The sequence below is a fragment of the Sceloporus undulatus genome, unplaced genomic scaffold (genome assembly GCF_019175285.1).
Source record: "Sceloporus undulatus isolate JIND9_A2432 ecotype Alabama unplaced genomic scaffold, SceUnd_v1.1 scaffold_17, whole genome shotgun sequence".
Classification (NCBI taxonomy): domain Eukaryota; kingdom Metazoa; phylum Chordata; class Lepidosauria; order Squamata; family Phrynosomatidae; genus Sceloporus; species Sceloporus undulatus.
Genome location: NW_024802939.1, coordinates 2,310,553 through 2,336,688, shown reverse-complemented (window position 1 = coordinate 2,336,688; position 26,136 = coordinate 2,310,553). Strand labels below are relative to the sequence as shown.

The 26,136-nt window shown below is 41.3% G+C and overlaps 2 protein-coding genes across 5 annotated transcripts in view; one reads left to right on the top strand and one right to left on the bottom strand.

Moving 5' to 3' along the window:
- The window catches only part of LOC121917415 (oxysterol-binding protein-related protein 1-like), a 102,487-nt gene extending 96,380 nt beyond the window's left edge, over positions 1-6,107 (bottom strand). Inside the window, exon 1 of one of the 3 annotated variants that reach the window (XM_042443358.1) lies at positions 5,961-6,107. In XM_042443358.1, the coding sequence (XP_042299292.1) occupies positions 5,961-5,967 (7 nt within the window). In that variant the 5' untranslated portion in view covers positions 5,968-6,107. The remainder of the gene's footprint in view (positions 1-5,960) is intronic. The other 2 variants (XM_042443361.1, XM_042443359.1) reach the window with 2 other exon arrangements.
- LOC121917417 (protein IMPACT-like) overlaps positions 1-26,136 on the top strand; it is a 98,397-nt gene that overhangs the window by 56,954 nt on the left and 15,307 nt on the right. For both annotated transcript variants that reach the window (XM_042443365.1, XM_042443364.1), the window contains 4 exons: positions 16,618-16,700; positions 21,450-21,578; positions 21,978-22,030; positions 25,534-25,596. In XM_042443365.1, the coding sequence (XP_042299299.1) occupies positions 16,618-16,700; positions 21,450-21,578; positions 21,978-22,030; positions 25,534-25,596 (328 nt within the window). Of the gene's footprint in view, positions 1-16,617; positions 16,701-21,449; positions 21,579-21,977; positions 22,031-25,533; positions 25,597-26,136 lie in introns of those variants that run through there.

Genomic DNA, 26,136 nt, shown 5'->3' with positions numbered 1-26,136 from the left:
TGCTTGCATTATACATGCTCCAGTGAAACTTGAATGAATTGCAACACCAATTTATTTTAAACAGTAAAAAAAACCCAAACACAACAAGTAGCAGCAGCAAAACCTTCCTCCTTGCACAGGACCCAATAGGAATATTCAGAGGCCATTATCTTCCTCAGAAATGTAGCCCACACCACCTGATATTCATTGGCAATCTCCCATCCAGGTACTAACCCAGACCTGACTCTGCTTAGCTTCCAAGATGATTTGGGATTTGGTACTTTCTGACTATTTAAGTCTCATTCTAGGAGAGGATGTGCTTCTTTTCAAAAGACTATATCCATCATTTAAATTAATTTAAGTATCAATTTTATTTAAATTTGATTTATCTTATTTATTTATGTAAGTATCAATTTATTAATTTTATTAAATGAGTAAAGAATCAATTTAAGTATCCAGTTTAAGTATCTGAGGTGGCATCTAAACTGCAGAATGCCGTTTGATACCGCCTTAACTGTTATGGCTCAATGTTATGGAATTCTGGGATCTGTAGTTTTGTGAGATATTCAGTCTTCTGTCAGTGAGCTGTAGTGCCACTACAAATCCCAAGAATCCACAGGAAGGAGCCATGACAGTTAAAGTAGTGTCAAACTGCATTAATTCTGCAGTGTGGCAGTGGCTTCAGCATGTCATTTATACTGGTGCAATTACAACACTATACACCCACAACACCTGAACACACATACATCATGTCAGCCACATGACATGAATGACGACAGTACAGTGTGCCCTTGTTATCCGCTGGGATTTGGTTCCAGGATCCACCATGGATACCAAAATGTGTGGATGCTCAAGTCTAATTAAATACAATGCATAAATAAACGGGTGTCCCTTATATAAAATAGCAAAAGCAAGGTTTGCTTTTAGTAATTTATATATAAATTTATGTAGATTTTTTCAGTATTTTCAAGCTGTAGATGCTTGAATTTTTGGGAAAAAAAATCCATGGATACTGTACTCTAAACAATTTGTATACACGTTTTTCACCAACTGATCTTGTGCCAGGTCTGCATGTAGTTCTGTGACAAAATCAAACTATTCTTCAAGTCAGACAAGCTTGATGTCCCTGCTCCAGGACTCCCCCCTCCAACAAAGAAATACAGTGGTGCCTCGGGTTACGAAATTAATTCGTTCCGTGGCACCGTTCGTAACCCGAAAAGCCTTCGTAAGCCGAATTGCCATAGGCGCTAATGGGGAAAAGCCGCGATTCCGTGCGAAAAAGCCGAAAAAAGCACCAAAAGTTTTTTCGTAACCTGAAAAAACATTCGTAACCTGGAACAATGTTTTCCTATGGGATTTTTTCGTATCCCGAAAATTTCGTAACCTGGGTATTTCGTATCCCGAGGTACCACTGTAAAGTATTTGCAAAGGGTTCTTGTAGCACCTTTGAGGGTAGCTGAAAGAAAGAAGTTAGTAGCATGAGCTATCGTAGACTTGAGTCTACTTCCTCAGATGCAGAAGGATGGTCTATGAAAGTTCATGCTACCAGCTTCTTTGCTACTAGATCCCACTGCATACTGATTTTCCAGACTAACGCGGCTAGGGGATCGTTTTTATTAGTGCGACAGTGTGAATAATCTCACTCACACATTCCAGGTTTGTTATTCACACTCTGCAAGTTTGGTTGTTGACATGTGCAAGCATTCAAATAAAGATGGAGCCGACAATGCAAGTACATTCGGAGCCCCCCCCCTTTTTTTTTTTGGTATGCAGTGTTTTATCCCAGTGTCTATTTGTTTCTATTCATATCAGTTATTCACACTACCAACAATGTGTTTTTAAAAACTTGGAGAAAACCCCAATATCAATTATCCTGGATTAAGTGGGGGGGGGGGTTGGCAGCCCCCCCCCCCAAATGGGTGCACTCGTGATGTGTGTGAACAATGAAGATTTAACCCGGGTTCATCCTGGATTATTTTTACAGTGTGAATAACTCCTAGGTTTTTGAAAGAAATAAACTGGATTAAAAAAAACTTCCCCAACTTCACAATGCAACCAGTCGGAGCTATTCAGCAAATTCAGCACAAAAGATTTAAGAAGCCAGTCACACGATATGCCTGTGACTGCTCAGAGGCAGGGAGGAGGTTTTCCCATCCTGAACATGAAAACCTCAGCATGCAGTTGTCTCCAAGTGAAGTCAGTCTGATGTTGTCAGAAACAGCTCTGTTTTAAAGGAACCAGAAAGGGCCCCTGCTGTGATGTTATGGGGCAGCCTAGGAACAGAAGAGAGACAGCCAGCATGGAGTAGTGGTTTGAGAGTTGAACAACCTCCATGGAGATCAGCGTTCAAATCCCTGTTCAGCCATGGAAACACACTGGGTGAACTTGGGCAAGTCACATGCTCTCAGCCTCAGGGTAGCCATGGCAAACCGGCTCTGAACAAAGCTTTCCAAAAAAAACCCATTACAGGTTTGCCTTAGGGGACACTTTAAATTGGAAATGACTTGAAAGCACACAACAACAACAAGAAACAGATGGGAGACAACCAGCATGGTGCAGTGGTATGAGGGTTGGACTGCCACACTAGAGATCAGGGTTTGAATTCTTGCTCAGCCATGGAAACCTACTGGGTGACCTTAGGCAAGTCACCCCTCTGAACCAATCTTGCCTAGAAAACCCTATAAGCAATTCACCTTAGGAAAAGCCTGAGGGCAGGGAACCGTCTAACTAAAAGGATTGCATGTACAGCGCTGTGTAAATTTACAGCGCTTCATAAATAAAGGTTAATAATAATAATAATAATAACAAGAAGAAACAGAAGAGAGAGGCAGCATGGTGTAGGGGTTCGAGAATAGCACAGTCATGGAGACCCACTCAGTAATCTTAGGCAAGCCACAATCTCTCAGCTTCAGAGGATGGCCACTGCAAACCCCCATGAACACATCTTGCCAAGGTTCACCTTAGAGTTGCCACAAGTCAGAAACGACTTAAAGGCACACCACCAACAACAACAAAGAAACAGAAGAGTGAGGCTTCAAACCAAAGCCAGACCCCCCACTTGGCTCTTCTTCCCCTCTTCTCTTGCGTTGACTTACCCACTCCTCAACCAACTCCTGCTTTGTTGTTGATGTGTGCAGGGTGACCAGATGTCCTAACTGCAAAGGAGGACAAGGCACCACAAAATGTAAGACATTCAAGAAACATGGTCAGCATTACCAAATAAAAGCTAAAAACACTCATATAAATATAAATTCATACTTCTTAGATATGATCAAAATGGAGATGTTGAAATTCCTCCTGGACAGAAGGTTGAAATGTAAAATCATAAAATCATACAGTTGGAAGAGCCCTCAAAGGCCATCTGGTTCAACCCCCCCTGCCATGCAGGAACATAGAAGCAAAGCACCCCTGACAGATGGGAATCCAGCCTCTGTTTAAAAACCTCCAAAGTAGGACACTTCACTACCCTCCAATGGAGTGTGTTCCACTGTTGAACAAACATATAGGATATGTCCTGGAAAAGGAGGACATCTGGTCACCCTGGTTGTGTGCCTCCAAGTCATTTCTGACTTATAGCGACCTTTAGGCAAACCTATCACATGGTTTTCTTGGCATGTTTCTTCAGAGGGGGGTTGCCATGACCATCCTCTGAGGCTGAGATAGTGTGACTTGCCCAAGAGGTTGCTGGGCTATGATTATAAACCAAAGGGAGTGCTCAGCCCAAGAGGGCGAGAAGAGGGGAAAAGACGGTATCTATGGGGGGGGAGAAGCTTCCACACGCCACAAATGACGCCTGGAGGGCAAAGTTCTGAGAGGAAACCTTGCCAAGAAAATCCTATGATAGGAAACTACTTGAAGGCAGGGTGACCAGAAGTCCTCCACCTTTTCCAGCATTTCAGCCTTCTGTCCAGGAGGAATCTCCAAAACATCCTTCATGAGCATGACTAAGAAAGATTAAGTTATATATTATACAGAATGACCAGGTGTCTTCCTCCTTTTCCAAGACTTGTTCTCCATTTCAGCTTTCTCTCTCCAGGATGAATTTCCAAAATGTCCTCCATTTTGAGCATGACTACAAAGCATGAATGTATATATTATACAGGGCGAGCAAACCTGGTCCTCCTTTTCCAGGACAAGTTGTCTATTTCAGCCTTCTGTTCAGGAAGAATCTCCAAAAGATCCTCCACTTCAAGCATGACTAAGAAGCATGAATATATATATATATATATATATAAAATACAGGGCGAGCAGACTTGGTCCTCCTTTTCCAGGACCTGTCCTACACTCCAGCCTTCTGTCTAGGAGAAATTCCAAAATGTCCTCCACATTCAGCTTGACTAGAGCAGCATGCATTATATTTATAAGAGTGTTGTTTTTTTAAAAGCTTTTATATGTGGGCACTTCCTCCATTTTTGCTGGAATGTCCTACCTTTTGCAGTGCCTGGTCCTCCTCTGATGGGTAGGACATCTGAACAAGAAACAAAAAGAAAGATAGCCAGCCTGGGGGAGTGGTTTGAGAGTGTGGGCAACAACTCTTGGAGATCAGGGTTCGAATGCCTCCCAATAGATTGGTTTGCCTGAAGTTGGAAACGACTTGAAAGCAGAACACAATAACAGGGTACAGAAGAGAAACAGGCAGCATGGAGTAGTGGTTTGAGAGTTGGAGCTTGGGCAAGTCACACTCTCTCAGCCTCAGGGCAGAAAAGCTCCCCAAGCCAAATGTGGACAAAGCATGCATGCTTGATGGTGTGTGTATGTGTGTGCGTATATATATATGTGTGTGTGTGTGTGTATGTGTGAGTGTACCCAGCATTCCAGCAGAATGAATTTTTAAACTCTGGCTGTCACACACACACACACCCATCAAGCATGCACCAAGCATGCATGGCTCATCCACGCATGTGTATATAAATACATATATAGCAAGTACATTTCTATACCACTTACTGATGTACTAAATGGTTTACAATGTGTAAGCTAACTGCCAACATGCTCGGTACTCATTTTAGTAGCCTATGGAAGGATGCCAGGCTGAGTTGACTGACCCGGAGTCCCTGGCTGGTACTGAACTCACAACCTTGCGGTCTGTGTTTGTGAGTGGTATATATGTATAGGAGGTGTGTATGTGTGTATGTATAGCAGTGTGTGAGTATGTATAGCCCTGATGGCACAGTAGTTAAATACCTGTACTGTAACCACTCACTCACTCACAAACCGCAAGACTGCGAGTTCAATACCAGCCCAGGGGCTCAAGGTCTCTACAATGAGTACCCAGCTTGTTGGGAGCAATGAGCTTATACATTGTAAACCGCTTAGGAAGTGCTTAAGTGTACTGATAAGAAGTATAGAAATTTATTTGCTATTGGTAGAAGTGTGTGTGTGTGTGTGTGTGTGTGTGTGTGTATATATATATACAGAGAGAGAGAGAGAGAGAGAATGTGTGTGTGTTAATATATAAATGTATAGGGTGTGTGTGTGTGTGTATATATATATATAGAGAGAGAGAGAGAGAGAGAGAGGAGTGTGTGTGTATATATGTATAGGAGAAGTGTGTGTGTATAGGAGGAGTGTGTTTGTGAGTGTGTGTGTGTATATATATATATATATAGAGAGAGAGAGAGATAGAATGTGTGTGTGTTAATATATAAATGTATAGGGGTGTGTGTGTGTGTGTATATAATATATATATATATATATATAGAGAGAGAGAGAGAGAGAGAGAGAGGAGTGTGTGTGTATATATGTATAGGAGAAGTGTGTGTGTGTGTGTGTATATATATATATATATATATGAGTGTGTGTGTGTATCCATTGCTGGGGTGTGCCATCCTCTGAGGCTGAGAGAGTGTGACCTTGCCCTTAGAGGTTCCACTTCAGAGCTGGGATTCCAACGCTGCTCTCCCAGTGCCACAGTCCAACGCTCAAACCACTACATTAGGCTGCCTCCACACACAGAGAGAGAGATAAACACAGCCACCTACCCTCCATTGCTTTGTCTCTCACCGTTTCGAGGCAGCGCCAGGCCGGCAGCTCTCCGGTCCCGCCAACCAACACAACAACCACAATCCCCTCACTCCAAGCCCGGCCCCTCGCCGCAGCCTCCCTTCAGCCCCGGCTGTTTTATAGTCCGCCCTCCCGCATGTGACTAAGGGCCGGGACAGAGCCTGGTCGCCACTCCTCCTGGCCTCCATTTTCTCTCCAAGATCATGCCTTCCAAAACAATCCCAAGAAACCCCTCCAACGCTTCAGTTTCCTCAGAAACCATTGCGCTTTAAAATGCTACACAGGCGCCATGTTGTTGTTGTTGTTGTTGTTATTTGTATCCCACTCTTTCCCCAGAACCCAGAGACTCAGAGAGAGGCTTCACAATATTTATTTATATTTATTTGCTCTGTTTTGCTTTTGCAATTTTGTAAAACGCCTTGATCTTGTGAAAAGGCGGTATATAAATAGAATTTGTTGTTGTTATTATTATTATTATTATTTATACCCTGCTCTTCAACCCTAAAGGCTCTCCAGATAGTTATGCGACCCCCCCCATGCTTTTTTGTTTTTAAGGAGTTTTAAACTTTACATTTTTAATAATGTAATGTTTTTAATTGTTTGAATTGTTTTTTTTAACTTGTATATTACATGTTTTATAGTGTTTTAACTAATAATAATAATAATAATAATCAATTTTATTTATATGCCACCTCTCCCACAGGATCGAGGCGGCTTACAATAACGAATAAAATACAATATAAAAAATGCAACGTATATTAAAATACATTATATAACTTGGGCTGTTTTAGATCTGTAAGCCGCCTTCAGTCCCAGTACTGGAAGGAAGGCAGGATATAAATCAAGATTATTATTATTATTATTATTATTATTTAGATGGTTCCCTAGCCTCAGACTTACAATCTAAAAATATAATAATAATAATAATAATAATAATAATAATCATCATCATCATCATCATCTGCCTTTTCCCGAGGGAATCAAGGCCAAAATAAAGCTGCTTCAGGTCACTTTGGAGGCATGCTGTTTAAATGGTGCATGCGTCCTAAGAGGCTGGAAGCCACACCAAAGTCACACTCCATTAGCACAGCTTTGGCGCAGCATCTGGTCTCTTAAGATGCGTGTGTCATTTAAACAGCGTACCTCCAAAGTGACCCGAAGCAGCTTTATTTTGTCCTGTCTGTACGGGTCCATATCAGAATTAGTTCATGAGCACAACTTGATTCACCAAATGACTATATCTGCAGTTCTGCTCTGAAGGATGACTTCTCATGACTTCTGCCCAAACTTTTATCATGCAGTATTAATGTTCTAGTTTTTAAGGGAATTCCCCCCCCCCCACACACACACTAGTATCCTCAAGATCTTTCTTCACAATACTATGGAGAGAAATAGTATAGGAAAAATTATACACAGATAGTATAGATCGGATGGGCCTAAATACCCTAAAAGCACCAGATCTCATCTGAACTTGGAATCTAAGCAGGGTCAGCCCCTGGTTAGTACTTGGATGGGAAACCACAAATTAATGTCAGGTGCTGTCGGCTATATTTCAAAGGAAGGGACTGGTAAAAGAGCCTCTGAATACTCCCTGCCTAAGAAAACCCTGTGAAATTCATGGGGCCTCCATAAGTCGAGAATTGATTGAAGACACACAGAGTATAGATGGGTTTTAATATGAAGTTATGTATGATCAGGCATCTCACTAATAAAGGATTATTATCCAGGAATATTTATTTTTTTTAAAAAATGGTAAAGTTATAGAGATAACTGATATAAATTTATAAATTAAATTAACAAATTTAATTTGTAAATATTCAGTGCTTCTTTCTGAGGCCTGTTACAGACTGCCCAAATAAAGCTACTTCCGGTCTCTTTGGAGGTATGCTGTTTAAGTGATGCATGCACCCAAAGAATCCGGAAGCTGCACCAAAGCTGCAATCCAGTGCTTAGGAATGGAGTGTGGCTTTGGCGCGACCTCCAGACTCTTAGGACCCATGCATCATTTAAACAGCATACCTCCAAAGAGACCCAAAGCAGCTTTTTTTGGGCAGTCTGTAACAGGCCTTAGGATCTTTTTGGTGTGGAAAGGATGGATAGGGTGAATGCACAGAGATACATCCCATACTGGCTGCATAATCTTGCTTCTAGTTCCTTACATGTAATTTCTGTTCATAAATGTCAGACTTCAAGGTTGCCTCCTGTGCCATCAGCACCTGAGGATAATTTTGCAATAGTTCCATGACATTGCTGAAACTATCAAATGGAGGAGGAGCATGTTTAAAAGTATTGCTATAGTTGTATGCTATAATAATGTGCCTAGATGTTGAAACAAAGGAATTTTCATTTCCCATTAGATAAAGTAGGTCTGTAGCAACATCTGCAAGAGTTGTCTTGCAGGACATGTTTAACCTGTACCAACTATTAAGAAACCTAAGTGATGCATACAAAGTTGGGTGATTTTTATTAACCATTTTTTAAAATTAAAATATAGGTAGTATGGAAAAGAAATGTTGAGAAGGAGCACCATCTAAAATGCAATAAACATTTGGATGTTATGTGTATTAACCTAAACTATACAGAACTTAATTTTTTGTGATACTGCTGTCCCTGTAGAGTTCTGGTTATCCCTGTGTCAGTGAGAATACCAGAAAGGCACAGCATAGTGAAGAGCTACAAAAACAACCAGGACAGTGAAGACTTGCTATATAAGAGAAATGTGCAGCCAAAAGTGATGCATATTTACATGGAAGTGAGACTAAGGTCAGTAAGAATTAACTGACAGTGTACAGTACATGTAGCATTGTAAACACGGTCTCTTTCACACTGCACAGTTATAGCACTTTGATACCACTTTAAGTGCAATGGGGCCATTCTGTGGAATCCCAGGATCTGCGCAGCATGGTGAGGCACTAGTGCTCTCTGGCAGAGTTCCAATAACCCCACCAAGCTACAAATCCCAGGATTCAATAGGATAGAGCCATGGCAGATAATGTGGTATTAAAGTGCTATAACTGGGTAGCAAGAAACAAATCTGAGAAAATCTGAACACTTCAGTTTAGGAAAGGAGAAAGTTAAGAATATTGCAAATGCTTTGAAGAGTGAACAGAATAAATTAACGTTAAAGACTATCCAGTGAAATAATCATACGGCAGATAATAAAACAAATAAAACAGATCACCAAGGTGGCACATAAGGGGATATTAAGTTGCATCCAATATATCACAAAGCTTGTAAAGAAAAAGAAAAGTACAGCCACAGGTTGACAGGCAACTTGAAGGCACCGCCTCCCCAGTGGTTTAAACAAACTTACACAATTAATGAAACCAAGACATTCAAAGGAATCTAGCTAAGGAGACCAAGCTTTGCATCTTCATACCTACAGAATTCCTAACTTGAAGACAAAATGCTATGCTGTGCTGTTTTATCCAAAATACTGTGTTAGATAGGTCCCAGCATCCTTAGTCTGATTATATAAAGTTTTTATGAGCCCATACAGACAGACCAAAATAAAGCTACTTCGAGTCACTTTGGAGGTATGCTGTTTAAATGATGTATTTGTCTTAAGAGTCCAGAAGCCGGGCCAAAGCCACGCTCCAGTCCTTAGGCGCCAAGCCTGGGGGTGAGGGGGCGGAGGAGGAGGGTGGTGCGGGCGCACGGGGAGGCGCCTCCTCCGCCCCAGGCAGGCCTCGCTGTCCTCCTCTTCCTCCCCGCCTCCCCAAGGCGGAGGAGGAGGGCAGCAAGGCCCTGCAGGCGGCAGCAACTTGGCTGCAACCGGGGGGGTCCCGGTTTTTGGGCTGCACCCGTGCCGGGAGGGGCCCGGGTCCCCCAAAAACGGGAAATACACGGGTGCAGCCGGGTTATGGCAAGCCTATGTAAATGGAATATTTTATCTGACTCTTGTATAGACTCAGTGGGATTAGTGTACCTGAATCTACATAGCATTGGGCCACAAATGTGTCTAGTGGGTGTTACTGGCCTCTTAACTATCATGACTGCTCACATGGGAATTATTTTTCAAAGGGGCCAAGATTCCTAACACTGGTAGTCTCTAACTATTTTGTTATCAAGATTACAAGATTTGGAACAGTTGTAGGCAAGCTAAGTATGTAGAGGTGTTGTTTTCACAAATGGCGATTTAACTTGAGATAGAAAGCTCCCAAAACAATCACTTGGGAGTCTTCTGTTTGAATTTGCTCTTAGAATGTTTCTGAAGACCTAAGAAACAGGACCAAAAAGATTGCCTCATATTTCTGTTTTCTTTGGTTTTCCATTACAGGCAAAATACACCTTTTGAACTTCCACTATTAGTAATGCGTAAACTCTCAATACTGGAGAATATTTTGGACATGATGGACAGTGTAGGAAACAGGAAATATGGGTGTTCTAAAAAAGATCCAGTAGAACAAAACTGCAGAGGTAACAAGGGGGGGGGGGGAATCTGCAAGGTAAAAAGACCAAAATCATGTTAATAGAAGGGACGAAAGAGCAATTCTCACCCCTAAACAGTTCCCACCCATTGATTCTAGGGCCAATGTAAATCTATTGCTCCCTTATGCTCCCTGTCATGTGAGACCTCCTCTCTATGCCTTAAGTTTCCTCTACCTCTTCTTTACCGAAGGTCCCTCATACACTTTTCCAAAATGTATAAGGGCTAGGGTCCCAAGTTTCTTCCTTTATACTTTTAATATCTTTTGGTAACACATTTTTCATGCTTATATGGTTTAGAATTCAAACAGGCAGAGGCTTTAGTTGTAACAAATAAACACTGACTTTATTGAATAACATTTAGCAAGACTGTAATTTAGGTAGAATAGTTCCAAGGTTCGAAGGTAGCATGGCTACATATATATTACAGTTGCAGACATTTCACAGTTTCCTCTTTACAATCTCCAATACACTTTCTCTCCCATTCAGTATCCTTCTCTCAATTTAGGGGCTGTACAGACTGGCAGTAAACGGCAGCTTGAGGGCAGCATGGGAGCATGGCGTTTGGGTGGCACAGGCCTCAACACCATCCCAAGGTGGTGTCATGGTGTCTGACTGACTACATGGCAGGTGGCATTATGGCACTACTTTGGCACGGCGCTCACCTGGCAGCAAGAGAGCCCTTTTTCCAGGCCAAAAAGAAATAGCATTGGCTAGCAATGGCTTTGGCCCCAATTTTGTGCTTAAAGGGGCGGCAGCAAACCGCTCCTTTGTGCTGATCTGTTTTGCCCCTTATTTCCCTTCAACTCCTTTCAATTATCTTCACCTCTTTAAACTCCCACTCAACTCCCACTCAGTTGCTCTGCACTGAACTCTCTTGAGCAGGACTTGCTTGAGCTGAACTCAGCTTGATCAAACTTACCTCCTCTTAACTGAGGCCCCAAACAGATGGTCTAAAAGGGCCGCTGTCAGGCCGATCTGGTAGCAGGGCATGCACATGACACACACCCCTGGATTGCATGGAGGCCTCACTGGGGTCGCTGAATCCGGCCCAAAACACCCTAAAAGGAGCAGTTTCTTACTACTTTTTACAGCCAATTTGGGGTTGTGGCAGCAGGCTCCCTCAGGACTGCGGCACCTGGTTGCTGCAGTCCAATGGTGGTCCCATGGCGGGCTCAGGGCAATTGAGGTTGGAGTGGCCTCTGGCTGCCCCTACTGCCTCATCTGCTTTGCTATTGGTTTAATTGACTTCACTATCACTCACTCCTGTTAGAACAATTGCATTTTTATAAAATTTTATAGTCTGGATTTCACTCTGACCTCAAACCAATCTCCTAGAGGACCTGCTATTTCTCCGAAGCGAGGAGACCACGTAGACAACTTGCCAGGGAGGAGGCAGGAGCTTTAGATATGGCAATCCCCCACAGGTAGCTTGAGAGATGTTAATGAGGGAGCCAGCACCTCCAAAACCAACACAATACTGACTGTTCTCAGTCTCACATTTAATGGGTTGGTAATCAAATCAATGACCCATCTACCTGTTTGTCTTCCCCCAATTGTGTCAAGACTGACTGCATTGACCAGCCTACCCTACACCTCAGCTTAACAAAGCCCAGGCAATCAAACACCTTTGTCCAGGCTTCGGCCAACCCATTAAGCTCATCGCCAGAGTCTAGATTTTGCCTATAAGAATCCCTAGATTTGCTCACTCCGGTGTGCTATTTTCAGAATACAGCTTGGCTCCACACCAGACTGGACTCTGATTTTAGCTCCCTCAGCCAACCCCCCTCCCACATTCCTGCAGCCATGTCTTATCCATCATTCATTTCAACTTTAGAATCCCGGATAAGCCTTCGGAAGTGAGTATCGGCCGTAGTTCTGCCTCTCAATCTTTCCAACTCTCTCACCTTTACTTTCATTTAGTCTCTTAGTTTCTTGTGTGTGTGTGTGTGTGTGCTTATTGTTGTATGTGTGTTCCCCTTTTAGATAAATACTTGGACTTTAATTGGAGAAGCCTGTCTCTGTGTCATCTCTTAAGGGATTATTTGGTCCTTTAGTATACACGAAGGGACACGATCTTGCAAGAGTGTTGTTGCCCCTCCCTCACAGCAGTTTGAGCTAATTAATAAATTCCCCTAATTAGTAACTTCCTAATGCTCCCTTATACATCTACAGTAGAGTTTCAATTATCTGACATAAATGGGCAGTCCCATAGTTGGATAGCCAAAAATGTCGGAGGGTCATAGAAAAGCCTTGCAATCACTATGAGAAGCCTTGCAATCACTATGAAAATATAAAAAAATATAAAAAAACCTACTGATCAACATTTTGATGTACAGTACTGTACAGTATAAACAGTTCAGTCCACTGATACTTTAATAAAAAAAAACACTGATCTTTTTCTGCTTTCCTGACGATTGCCATTTTTTTGCAGCCAAATCTCACCATCTTTGCAGCATCATAATGTCGACCCCCGTAGCCTCTTCTTGTTACCGATTGTCGTTGGATTACCGAATGTTGGATAATCGAGACTCTACTGTGCTTGTTCCCCGGCAGCCCCTCCCTCACAGTAAGCCCAAACTGGGATTGTCTGTCAAGAAACCAAGTCTGCCCCATGACTCCATCACACTCCCCTTCCCCAGCTGTGAAGTTTACGGTGGAGCAAAGGTTGGACTTGGATTTTGTGGACCCATTGCTTCTTCTGGAATGCCAATGGATTCATGAAACATCACCTCTTTATACTTCCTAACTCTGGAATTTTGACATCAAAGAAACACCAGCTATTTTGTGGGATGTCCCCAGACATACCATATTCTTTGATGTATGGTGTATTTCTCCCTACTGTGAGCCACTCTTTTGTGGATGTTAGGTTTTCACCAAAACAAAGGAGATTTTTCAGACAGGGAGAAAAAAAATGGTAGTAAAAGGCATAATCCCGGCAATTGTGCTGAAGATTTTCAGATGACGTTGCCTTCATCCAGGACTTCTCCCGTGAAGAACCCAGAATGCTCTTGCAACAAACCATTCATGGGGAAGTCCTGTGAATAGCTTCCCAATAGTGTGAATGAAATTGCAAGGGTGTAAAAGTGAATTGTGCTTCATTAGTGCTTTTGGGAAAGCAACCAGGGACATTTACCTAGACTGCATTTTGGTGGAGGCAATCCATTCTCATTGTCAGTATCAGTTTTGCAGTGGATTTCAGTCTTCTTTTGAGATATGGGGCACAATTTTGTTTACACTGGATTAAAATAATGTGGTGCAGTAATAAATTGTATTGTATTGTTTTGTATTCTGTGCGGGATGGATACATGAGTTGCAGTGCCAAAACAGCGCATGTGCGAAATTATCAATTCCAATGTACTGATGATTCAATCCTGGATATGTGGGGAATGCAATCCTGATATTATTTGGTATTTATGTTGATGTTATTATGCGATCGCACGACTGTGTGAAAATATCGAATGTTATTGCACTAGTCTTGCATTAGCTTTCACTACCATGATTATTGCTGAATTGGCTCTGGTGTGATAATTTCCCACCTCTGAATTACCTCTAGTAAAGTGTCTTATGAAACTGAGCTCAATTATCTTTGGAACAATTCTTGAATGTTGGTCTGTTTGCCAAATAAAGGTTTCACACAGTTAAAGGACAGGTAATGTAAAAGTGTTCACACAATTAAAACTAGGATTAAAAGAAGCAATTTATGCAGGGAGACCCATTATAATAGACTTAAATTTTAGAGGAATAAACAATGAGATAAAAGTTCCTTAGCCATTACACTAGCCGTTATCTTTCTCCCCCTGTAAGCTTATCATCCACTGTCACATTGCATTAATTGTAATGAAGGAAATGCTCTGACCCTATTGTATCTTCGCAAGTGTCACACACATTATGTAGACTTCAGTTCTTCTGAGAGGGCTCCACAGTTCTCTCAATAACTTTCCCACAGGAAGTCATGTCTTAACGTCACACATAAGATAACCTGCTATTACTTCAAATATAGAATTGTTTAATTAAAGCAGTGATATTAGTTGTTGTGTGCCTTCAAGTAATTTCTGACTAATGGTGACCCGAAAGCAAATCTATCATGAGGTTTCCTTGGCAAGATTTCTTCAGAGTGGTTTTTTCCCTCTGCCTTCTAGGTCCAAAATGCACGGGCCAAATAAGGCAGCTTTAGGGGCTTGCCATTTAAATTATGCATGCCCCCAAAGTGGCCAGAAGCTGCTCTGTGATCTGGTCCTTTGGACTGGATCAAAAAGGAGCAGATTAAATATGACTCCTGGTGGTGCTGGTTTGGGACCATGGCAGTGGCCCACTTCAGGAGAGGGCTGTGTAGTCCTGGGCGGTCCTGGGCTGATCATATGCTTTGGCCCCAAGATAGCATTTACCTTTTTTGCTGCAGCATCACACTGCTGCTTATGTTTAATTTATGTTCAACAATAATCCGCAGGTCAGTACTGGAAAGCCACGTATCCCCCATTTTATACCTGTGCATTTGGTTTTTGTGGCCTAAATGTAGAATTTTGCATTTGTCTCTGCTGAATTTCATTTTATTAATTTCAGCCCAGATTTCTGGTTTATCAAGGTCCTTTTGAATTCCATCCCTATCCTCCAATTTGTTGGTTTTGTTAGTTTCTTCCAGTTTTGTATCAGCTGCAAATTTAAGGTGTTTACAAAACATGCACAAAAATATTAAAAACACTGTGTATAAAATTACCTTCAATCTATGAGTAGGAGATGTATACAAAACATGCACAAAATTATTAAAAACATTGTGTCTAAAATTACCTTCAGCCTATAAGTATAAGGTGTATACGAAACATACATGAATTTAACGTTTAGACGTAGGGCTCATTTCCAAGGTATTTTATTATGTGTATGCTGATATTCCAAAATCTGAATCCCTGAGATCTCAAACAGTTTTGGTCCCAACGAAACAGACTCAAACCTGTATTTTACAGAGGCTACAACTGTACTGCAGAAACAATCCATCTTGACACAACTGTAACTGTCATGAATTAATCTGCTTTATTACACTACTAGGGGGCAAACAGGATTTAAATGAGAGTTAAATGAGAGTTAAAAAGGAAATCCTGTTTGCCCCCTAGTAGTGTGATAAAGCAGAATGCTATGGAATCCTGGGAACTGTAGTTCATTGTGTCACCAGAGCTCTTTGACAGAGAAGACTCAATGTTTCACAAAACTGCATATCCCAGAAGTCCATACCATTTAAAGCGGTCTCAATCAGGATAATTTCTGCAGTGTGGATGCAGTCTTTGTGTGAACAAAAGGAAGACATATGTCTTTGATTTATGATATTTAAACCATTTTTGTTACTACCAGTCACAAAACTACATTTCCCATGAGGAGGTGTATGAAGGTATGAGTAAGTGAGGAAGGGATGAGTTAGTGAAGAAAGAGTAAGGAGTGTGGAGAAAATGGGCTTGAGGAAGAGGATGGAGGAGGAGGGTAATGGAGAGAGGGAGAGGGGAAGGTGGAGAGAAGGGAATGGAAAGATAGTGTAAGAAGGGGAGAAGGAATGAGGGAATAAAGAAAGAAGGAAAAAAGAAAGGGAGAGGAAGAGTAAAAAGGGAAGGATAATTAGGATAAAGAAAGAAAGAAAGAAGAGAGTTGATTATAGGAAGTGAGAGTTTGTGTGATATGATATGCATTAGGAGTTATGAATATTAAGATTTTTGTCTTAAAGATGTTATAGGTAACGTTTTTATAATTAAGTAAAAACAAAAAATGAAAATTCCCAGAATTCCATAGTTAAAGTGGTGTCAAACTGGACTACTTCTGCAGTGTGCTCTTTTAATGGAATTTTGGACTTCAGCTCCCAGAATCCCAGACTATTGGCCAACGTGGCTGAGGCTTCTGGGAGCTGAAGTCCAAAGAAAACCCTCTTAAAGGGCACAGTTTGGGAGGGGGAAAAACACTGCAAAACATCCCTCTTACTTTGTACAGATCACCAGACGGGAACCCTTTATTCCCAGCTGCAAGAATCCAAGTGGTTTTCTACAGTCTTCTATCTCTACGTCGACGAGAGAGAGAGAGAGAGAGAGAGAGAGAGAGAGAGAGAGAGAGAGAGAGAGAGAGACCTCTGTTGGACGAAGCTAGGAAAGACTTTCGCTCGCGCATGCGCAGACTATCCCGTCTGCTGGGTATTGTCACAGTACTGTGATTTTCTCTCTCTCTCTTTCCGAGGGGCGGGGCGAGACGGAAGAGACCTGTGTGGCTCTGAAAGATGCAAAATGGCGGCCAGTGACCCGGAAGCGGAGCAGAAGCGAGTGAGTGGCTGCGCAGAGGTTCAGGGTGGAGGTGCAAGCATTTGGGGACCTGGGTCTTATTCACACGTGCAAAACATAACACGAGTCGTGCAAGGTCAGGGCAAAGGTAGCCCAGCAGTGAGAAGATGGGTGCCCCCAGCAAGCCCCCCTCAATCAGTGTCAACCTGCAGCTGCACTGAAGATTTAAAATTATATTATTATTATTGTTATTGTTATTGTTATTATTTGTAACCTGCTCCCCTAAAAAAAAAATCAACCTGGGACTCAGACTGGTTTACATTTTAAAAAGGACAGCCTCAAGGAGTGTAAGGCTGCATCTGCACTGAAGAAAATTTAAAATTATTATTATTATTATTATTATTATTATTATTACATTATTATTATTTTATTTATATCCTGCTCCCCTCCCAAAACAACAACAACAACTGGGACTCAGAATTACAGTTTAAAAAGAACAGCCTCAATTAGTGTAAGGCTGCATCTGCAATGAATTATTATTATTATTATTATTATTATTTGTATCCTGATTTAAACAGCCCCCCCCCCCAACAGCAATAAAAACTGGGGCTCAGAGTGGCTTACAGTTTAAAAAGAACATCCTCAATTAAGGTACATCTGCACTGAAGAATTATTATTATTACTATTATTATTATTATTAATTCGTATCCCGCTTTCCCCAAAAAACTGGGACTCAGAACTGCTCGCGGTTTGAAACAAGCAGCCTCAAAGGGAGCCTAAGGCTGCATCTGCACTGCAGAATTATTATTATTATTATTATTATTATTATTATTTTATTATTTATTTATTTATTTATTTATTTATTTGTATCCTGCTTTCCCTCCAAAATTTGGATTTCAAAATGGTTTGTGGTAAAAAAAACACAGTACAGTTAAAAACCTACAGAAGTGACAATTGCAATGGAATCAAACTATTATTGTTATTTATTTGTTGCAAGTATATAAATAGGTACCACTTTGGTGGGAAACAGCGCACTGGAAGTCGTCTTCGGACAAAGCTGGCTCTTCGGCTTAGAGATGAGCATCCTACAGTCAGTTACAACGAGACATTCATGTCAAGGCACTACCTTTACCTTTATCATTTATTTGTATACTACTTTCCTCCCCAAAACTAGAACTCAAAGCAGTTCACAGTTTAAAAAAATAATAATACAAAACCAATGCATTAAAACAGAATTAGGTTCTTACGATATTAAAGCAGAACACTTGTTAAAAAATAATGCAGTTTGACACCACTTTAACTGAAATAATGCAGTTTTAACTGTCATGGAATCCTGGGATTTGTAATTATTTGTGGCACCCAGGGTGACCAGATGTCCTCACTCCAAAGGAGGGCAAGGCATCACAATGTAGGATAGTCAAGAAAAATATAGGATGTGACCCAGTAAAAGCTAAAAGCATGATAAATTCATGCTTTTTTGCCATGCTAAAGATAAAGCACATTTTGAAATTCCTCCTGGACAGAAGCTTGAAATGTAGGACACATCCTGGAAAACGAGGGCCCCTGGTCACCTTGTGTGGCAGCAGAGTTCCCTGACAGAGAAGGCTAAAGAGCTTGCAAAATTACAAACCCCAGATTTCCATAGCATTGAGCCATAGCAGCTAAAGTGGTGTCAAACTACATTATTTCTCTAGTGCAGATGCAGCCCTAGGTACACTGCATCTGAATATGGAAGCTCCATTTAGCCATTATTTCTAGCAGCTCTTGTTAAAGCAGTTCTTTGTGAATGTGCCAAATTGCCTTCTCTCTGAGGCACTGCTTGGTCGTCGTATCCTGTGAAAAGGAATGGCATGTAATTTATGGCATAATTCAGCTTGAAAGCGTCTTCTTCACAGGTTGGTTTTGGCAGAGATGATTGCACAATATATTAATATATCTGTGATAAATAAGCATATATTTTATTGCAGAACTGACTGAATCCTACCAAAGATGTACTCCCGGTGTTTCAAAATTTCACTGCTACACCAACACATGCCTGCCTGGTTGAAATTAGTGGCTAAATGGATAAACTGATACCTGGTTATCTGGGAATAAGCTCAATTTAATTAAGTCAAATTAATGCTATGTAGATACTGTATTCCCCATCGCCATGTACAGATTTGAGAGTTGGACAGTCAAGGAAGCAGACAGAAAGAAAATAAATGCATTTGAAATGTGATGTTGGAGAAGAGTGCTGAGGATATCCAGGTCAAACATAGGGGTCCTCGAACAGATCACACAAGATGATCAAATTGAGGCTGTCGTACTTTGGCCACATAATGAGAAAACATGGATCACTAGAAAAAACAATAATCAGGGGAGTCACAGGCATGTGTTTCCAGGGCCTGAGCAGAGCAGTGGAAGATAGGGAGTCTTAAAGGTGTCTCATCCACAGGGTTGCTGTGAGTCGGAGTTGACTCGAAGGCAGCTAACAACAACAAAGATATCGTACGTACATGCACTGTAAAATAAAACAGGTACATTAAGATCTTGATTCAAGTGCTGTTTTTCTTATACAAGCATTTGCTAGCTTTAGGCAGATCCTGCCATCTTTATGCCACTTGCAACAAAACGTGGGTTGGATCACTTACTTAGATTAAATCTTGCTGTATCATCTTTAGAGGAGATCTGTTGCATCTTGTTTGCTCCTTTCTCTGGATGGCACTCAGGAACTTGATGTCTGTTTCAGTTCGTTAAGGACATTACATCAAACTCTTGATTGTTCCCTTGCAAATAAGACTGTGCTAATTCGATCCTAACTTTGCTATGGGGCAAACATCTGCTTTGTGTTTATCTAACTAAAGCTAGGTCACTGTGTCCCTCCAGCTGTTAAGCCTCTTTCCCCCAAAATCTTAGGCAAAGCACTGCTCTTAACATGGAGACACCAGAGTTGTTTCTTACTGTTTCCAGACTAACCAGTGGTCCATCATTAAGGTGCTCTGGAGCAGTTCCCCCAAATAGGACTCCCTTTATGCATGAATGCTATTTTTCCCCTTTGGAAGTGTTAGTTTTATGCTGCAGTGAATTATGTTTGATGGTGCTGCCAGCCCAAAAGGAGCCCTCCCTGGGGTCAAAGCACTCATCTTCCAGCAGCCCCTCATACCCAAAGCCAGCATCTCCAAGGCAGTGACCCACAACTGTCCCTTCACTCATTCTACATCTGGGAAATGAGATTGGAATAGGTGCTAAATACTATCAGCTCTTGAAGAGTTGGGTGTGATAAGGCTATAAGGCCTGCCAGCTCCATCAGGCCTGGCCTAAAGTAAGTGGATGAGCCCTCCCTTTGCTATCTATTCTACATCATCAGAGAGAGTGAGGCCTGCCACCTCCATCAGGCCCTCCCTCCAGTCCATCTGCCTTGGTCTAGGCCTCAGAGGGAGAGAAGAACCACTGGACTTCATCCCCTTCCCCACCACCATTCCCTTCTCCTTTTGTATCGTGTCTTTTCAGATTGTAAGCCTGAGGGCAGGGAACCATCTAATTAAAAATAATAATTGTAAGCTGCTCTGATATCCTTTAGGGATGAAGGGCGGGCTATAAGTACACTGGTGCCTCGGGTTACGAAATTAATTCGTTCCGCCATTCCTTTCGTAACCTGAAAATTTCGTAACCCGAAAAGGCTTTCCGTTAGCACTGGAAAGCCTATAGCTGCACTTTGCAGCATTTGAATTTCGCGCCGAAATGAATTTCGTAACCCGAAAAATATTTCGTAACCCGAAACAGTTTTTGCCAATCCAACTTTTTCGTATCCCGGAAATTTCGTAACCCGATCATTTCGTATCCCGAGGCACCAGTGTACTCTAATAAATAAATTTTAAAAATGTAATTCTTCTTTCCCAAGAAGTGTTTCTTTCTTAATAGTGTCACAATACAAGAAGCATGTGTGTTTTTGTGCATGCATGGGGCAGCTAGCTACTGTGGGTCTTGGAGCAGGGTTTTTATGCCAGTTACCCATTGATAATCTGGGTTTATTCGTCATTTTCTTTGCTAAACAGGTGAAATGAATCAGCACTGGTGTGATCAATAGGTTGACCTTAGCACCCACAGGACCCATCTAGCATTAATAATCATAATTATTATATTTTAGTGGCTTTTAAAAAAACTGTTATAGATTAATTGTAATATAACTAATTTGTTTTTTAACTTCTGTATTATCTATTGTTTTAATTGTACAGTGGGCCCTTGGTATCTGTGGGGTTTGGTTCCAGGTCTCCCGTGGATACCAAAATCACGGATGCTCAAGTCCCATTAAATACAATACAGTGGGGTAGTAAAATGGTGTCCCTTATATAAAATGGTAAAATCAAGGTTTGCGCTCTCTCTCTCTCTCAACACACACACACACACTCACAATATTCAAACCATGGATGTTTAAATCAGTGGTTAAAAAAATCTGTGGACAAGGAGGGCCAACTGTATCTTATTTTAACTCATATTTTGAGCCTCCTTGCATCCCATATTGCAAAAAAAGTGGGCTATAAATAAAATAAGATAAATAAATAAAAAAATAGGGAGCAGTTGGTTCTGTGACCCTTACTCATGGACTGAGAATTTGGGTGTAACTACAGAGATCTTACACTGGACAAAAAAAGTTTGCAACAGTGTGTTGAATACAGGAGGACATAGTTTATTATGGCTATCTTGAGATAAACACTTTAATACTCTATATGTCACATGATTTGTTAGTAGTTATTTAGCTATGCGAATGGTACTGGGCACATTGAAATATAATGTAACATCATTTTTTGTCAGATAGAAGAAATTGAAGCCCTGTCTGCTATATATGGTGATGAATGGTGTGCTATTGATGAAGATGAGAAAATTTTCTGCATTCGAGTTAGTGAATGCTTGGAAGAGCCAAAGTGGACTCTCTGTCTACAGGTAGGTTTCCTGTGACATAATCTGCCTTCGGGTTTGCAGCAGGATACTTTCAGAAGAGTTGCATAACTATTTTTAATGAAAATATATTTTTCTTTGTAATATTGGGAAACTAGTTCTAGGGTTTTACTACTCAGGTTGGCACCTGTCTTACCTGTACAGTACTAGCAAAACCAGAAAGCCAGATTTAAATTATATTACTGAAGTACCATGTTCTATAGCTGTTAGAAAAGTTGATTACCATCTTAATTCTGTGCATTTTATGCACAAGCAAGTTCCAATTTGTTCAGTTTCTATGAAGGTAGCCTAATACCAGCTGTAGTATTACTTGTTTTATATGTTTCAGAACTATTCTGTATTGATGTATGCCCTCAGCTACTGGCTAATTTATTTTTCTTTCAGGTGATCCTGCCACCTGAATATCCAACAGCTGCTCCACCTATTTATCAGCTTAAGTAAGTGGTAGTTCATTTCAGGAATATTGTGTTTTCATGTATTTCCCATAAGTCATCATTATCACATGATACTGTACGCTGTATGTCACTATTATCATTATTAAGCTTATTTATATAGCAGTATTTAGCAGGGAGCTAAGGGATATTCTGGCTGTAGCTTTCTGTCCCGTTTTGTACACCTACCCAATGTCTAGAATGTATTAGCATTCTCCGAAATATATTCAGTCTATCTTGCATACTTGGTATATATGAAGGAGACCCATTGTGAGAATGAGGAGTATCGCCTTTGAAATAACCCTGGTAGCTGAACCAAAAAATTGCTTCCTTGACTGTGTTTGTGTATGAAAAATATGTGTCATATTACAAAATGTTAAGATATGCAACTGAACCATAACATGAGTGTTCTGTAACCAACCACCAGCCATCAAGGGGCTGGGGCCTGTTCTGATATAGCTAATGAACTCTCCTTCCTCATCTTTCTCTGGTATACCTGGCATGGCAATAGGATGTCTTTGATATTGGGGTTTAGAGTAGAGATCATGCTGGTGTCCTTGTGATGTTTTCCTCCTTTTGCCATATGTTTGTTTCTAGTTTTTCTGTACAAAGTTCTGCAAAGGAAGAATGGCAAGTACATGGCTAACTTGTGTAGGCGCTGAATAATAGTGTTGGTTGTCACAATATAAATACATGAGTAAAATTTGTTCATACCTGAATATCTGCAATTGCCTTGTGTGTATGTATCCTTTTGAGAGACCTGGAAATCAGGCTGGAGCTGCCACTGTATTTGATACAGAGGTGTAGTGGGATTAGAGAAACACCATAGACCTCAGAAACGTTGAAGGACCTGTAGGAGCTCTATCAACAAATTGAAGCAGGATTCTCAGACTTTGATCATCCAGATGGTTTTGCACGTTGTCTTCTAGAAGTACAAACCAGTTTGGCAGTACTCAGAAATTCTGGAAACCGAAGCCAATAATGTTGAAAGAGTCCAGACTGTGCACTACTGATTTGGAGAAGAAAATTAGAGAGTGTAAAAAATTTAAAAAGTGAGATCTCATACTTCTTGCAGCGTTTTTTTTTTTTTTTTTTTTTTTTTTTGTAATGGAGTTGCAGCAAGGGGTAGTAGGCAAAGACAAGATGTGCATGGTAGTGTTGCAGTGAACTGCTAAGAGGATAATGGGTATTTTTTATGTGCTGGTTTTGTGACTGATTGTATCAGAAGTGGGCAACACATAGTTGTATAGGAGCATGCCTCCTCTCTGGTGTTTTTGTAGCCCCTGCCAGAGCTCAATTCACTATGTGGCTGAAAATACTATGGGGTAATAGCAAAATTGGCACAGTACTTTAAATATGAACAAGGTGCACAAGGTTGTGAGACTTGTTTTTAAATGGAATCATGCTCCTGACAGCTGTCAGCAACCAGAGTATGACTTGAAAAAAAGGTACTGTATATACTCAACTATAAGTCGAGAAATTTTTGCCCTAAAATGGCGTCCACAATCGCGGGTTGACTTATCTACGGGGCAGTGCGGTACTTTAACCAAGCCTCTCCCCAGCTGGGCTACCTCTGCAAGAGATAGCCCATCTGGGGAGATGCTGGCAAGGGTGCCCGATTGCCCCGCAGCCCCGCTAGCCTCGACTCCCTCCGATGGGAAAAGCCCAGCGAGGGAGACGATCGTGCGCCCTGCAGCCTCTCCTCCACCAGGCTTTCCCCAGAGAAGGGGCCTGGCTGAGGAGACGCTGGGGAGGGCGATCACCTTCCCCAAAGCCTCTCTTCAGCGAGGCCCCTTCCCTTGGGAAGGAACCCGGCTGAGGGGACGCTGGGGAGGGTGATCGTCTTCCCCAGAAGCCTCCCTTCGGCGAGGCCCCTTCCCTTGGGAAGGAGCCCAACCGAAGGGACGCTGGGGAGGGCGATCGCCTTCCCCAAAGCCTCTCTTCAGCAAGGCCCTTTCCTCAGAGAAGGGGCCTGGCTGAGGAGACGCCGAGGAGGGCACGCAATCGCCCAAAAGCCTCTCCGTTGCTGGGCTTCTTTTGCGAGGAAAGCCCAGTCAGGGAGACGCTGAGGCAAGCACACCCTCAACCTATCCACGGGTCATATGAAAATCCATATTTTTGGCCCCAAAAGTTGACCTCGACTTATACATGAGGTCGACTTGTACATGAGTATATACGGTAAATAGTCCCCATGCATTTTGATTGTAGTAAGCAAGGGTGAATTCTCTTAGTCCTAGGAAGTTGCCCAGCTTGGGTTATAGTTATTCATCTCTGATCCTGAGATTTTTGTTTGGAAGAATTTAGAATCATAGACTCATAGAATCATAGAGTTGGAAGAGACCGTAAGGGCCATCCAGTCCAACCCCCTGCCATGCAGGAAATCCAGATCAAAGCATCCCCGACAGAAAATCCTAAAACATGTGGAGGACAGATGAAATGAAACATGCAGTTTGTACAAGGTCACACAAAAAGTGTTGAAAGTTAGAGTTCAAGACTCTTGACTACTGAACACTCTTGTGTGTGAGGAGCAGAGAGTGTGTGTACAGGAGCTTTTATGCCTTTGGGCTATGAGCCAAGTACAACTTCTCCATTTTTATTTCAACTATGAACACACTTGCCTGGTTCTGGATCCTAGTTCTGTCTCTCCCCCTCCTTCCCTTATGCTTTGAGCATTTTCAGCTTATATTTTCATACTTGACATTTTAATTTCATTAATTTGTGTGTTTGGCTTTAAAATTACTTTCTAAAATTTGGAATACTGCTTTGGAAGATGTATCCCAAATGTTTCAAGGGTTAGCTCATTAATTTCCTGATGGAATTGGGAAGAAGCATTTGGAAGAACATGTTTTTTTTTGGGGGGGGGGGAGATTTTCCACTAATTGAAAAAAGGATAAGTGTGGATCCAAAATGGGGTTCAAAAGCTGGAAGAAATTGCTCTACTTTTGCTGTATCTTCTAATTCAGTGATGGCAAACTGAGTGCCCAAACTGCAACCCAAAACCCACTTATTTAGCACAAATGCCATGTCCCTCTGACTTCCTAGTAACAAACTCTGGTGAACTCTGTGCTGAGGTGATGGTGTGTGTGCCCACAGAGAGGGCTCTGAGTGCCACTTCTGGCACTCATGCCATAGGTTCACCACCACTGTTCTAATTGATCTCTCTCAAAATTTGGTGCAGGAAGAGGGAGATAGAATTGCTGCTGAGCCATACTTTGCTAGAGCATCTAGAGTTCATCTTCTTAACTTGCTACTTTTATACTGCAAGCTCATATGCATCCTCTCAGAAGTAAACCCCACAGATTTCAGTGTGAGTGCCCCCTTTTGTGTACAGGATTACAGCCTAGGTGTTTTAAAGTCTTTTAGTTGTGTTGTAATTGTGTATTCCTGCATGGCAAGATGTTGGATTTGATTATCTTTGTGGTCTCTTCTAATTTAAGATTTTATGACTCTTAAATTACAAGCATTTTACAAATGGCTATACTCATTAAGCATGTTCATTTTTATTCCAGTGCTCCTTGGCTTCAGGGACAGGAGTATGCAGAACTAGCAAATAATCTTGAAGAAATCTATATGTAAGTTACACATTTCTTTACTCTCTCACACTTATATTTTTAAAATCCGAATACTGTCATAAATTATTTTGTGCATAATTCCAACTGGTGGCAGAACTGTGCAAAAAGTATGATGAAGCAGGACAGTTTGCTGAAAATGAAGTCTGTGGGTTATACATGGGCCACTTCCATGAAGCGTCAGACCATTTTTTAAATTGGCCGAGTAATTGTTTTTTGTCTTTTCATCTGTTTTACGGTTTTTAGTTAAAATACATAAAAGTCAGGTAGAGACATGGAACCCAGATTAATAAATCAGCTGAAATTAATTAAAAATGCTTCATTATATATTATTAAAGTTGTTAATTTTCTCCATTCTTTAATAAAAACTAAAATTCCCTGCTCCTAAATCTTTAATTAATCGGATATTTAACTATAAAATGAACCTTAAATTGATTTAAATAATCTTTAATATGACATTGACTACTGCTAATAAAATGAGAGGAACTGAACTGTGTATGATATTGACTATAGTCCAGTTCCCATTGAGTATAGTGCATATAT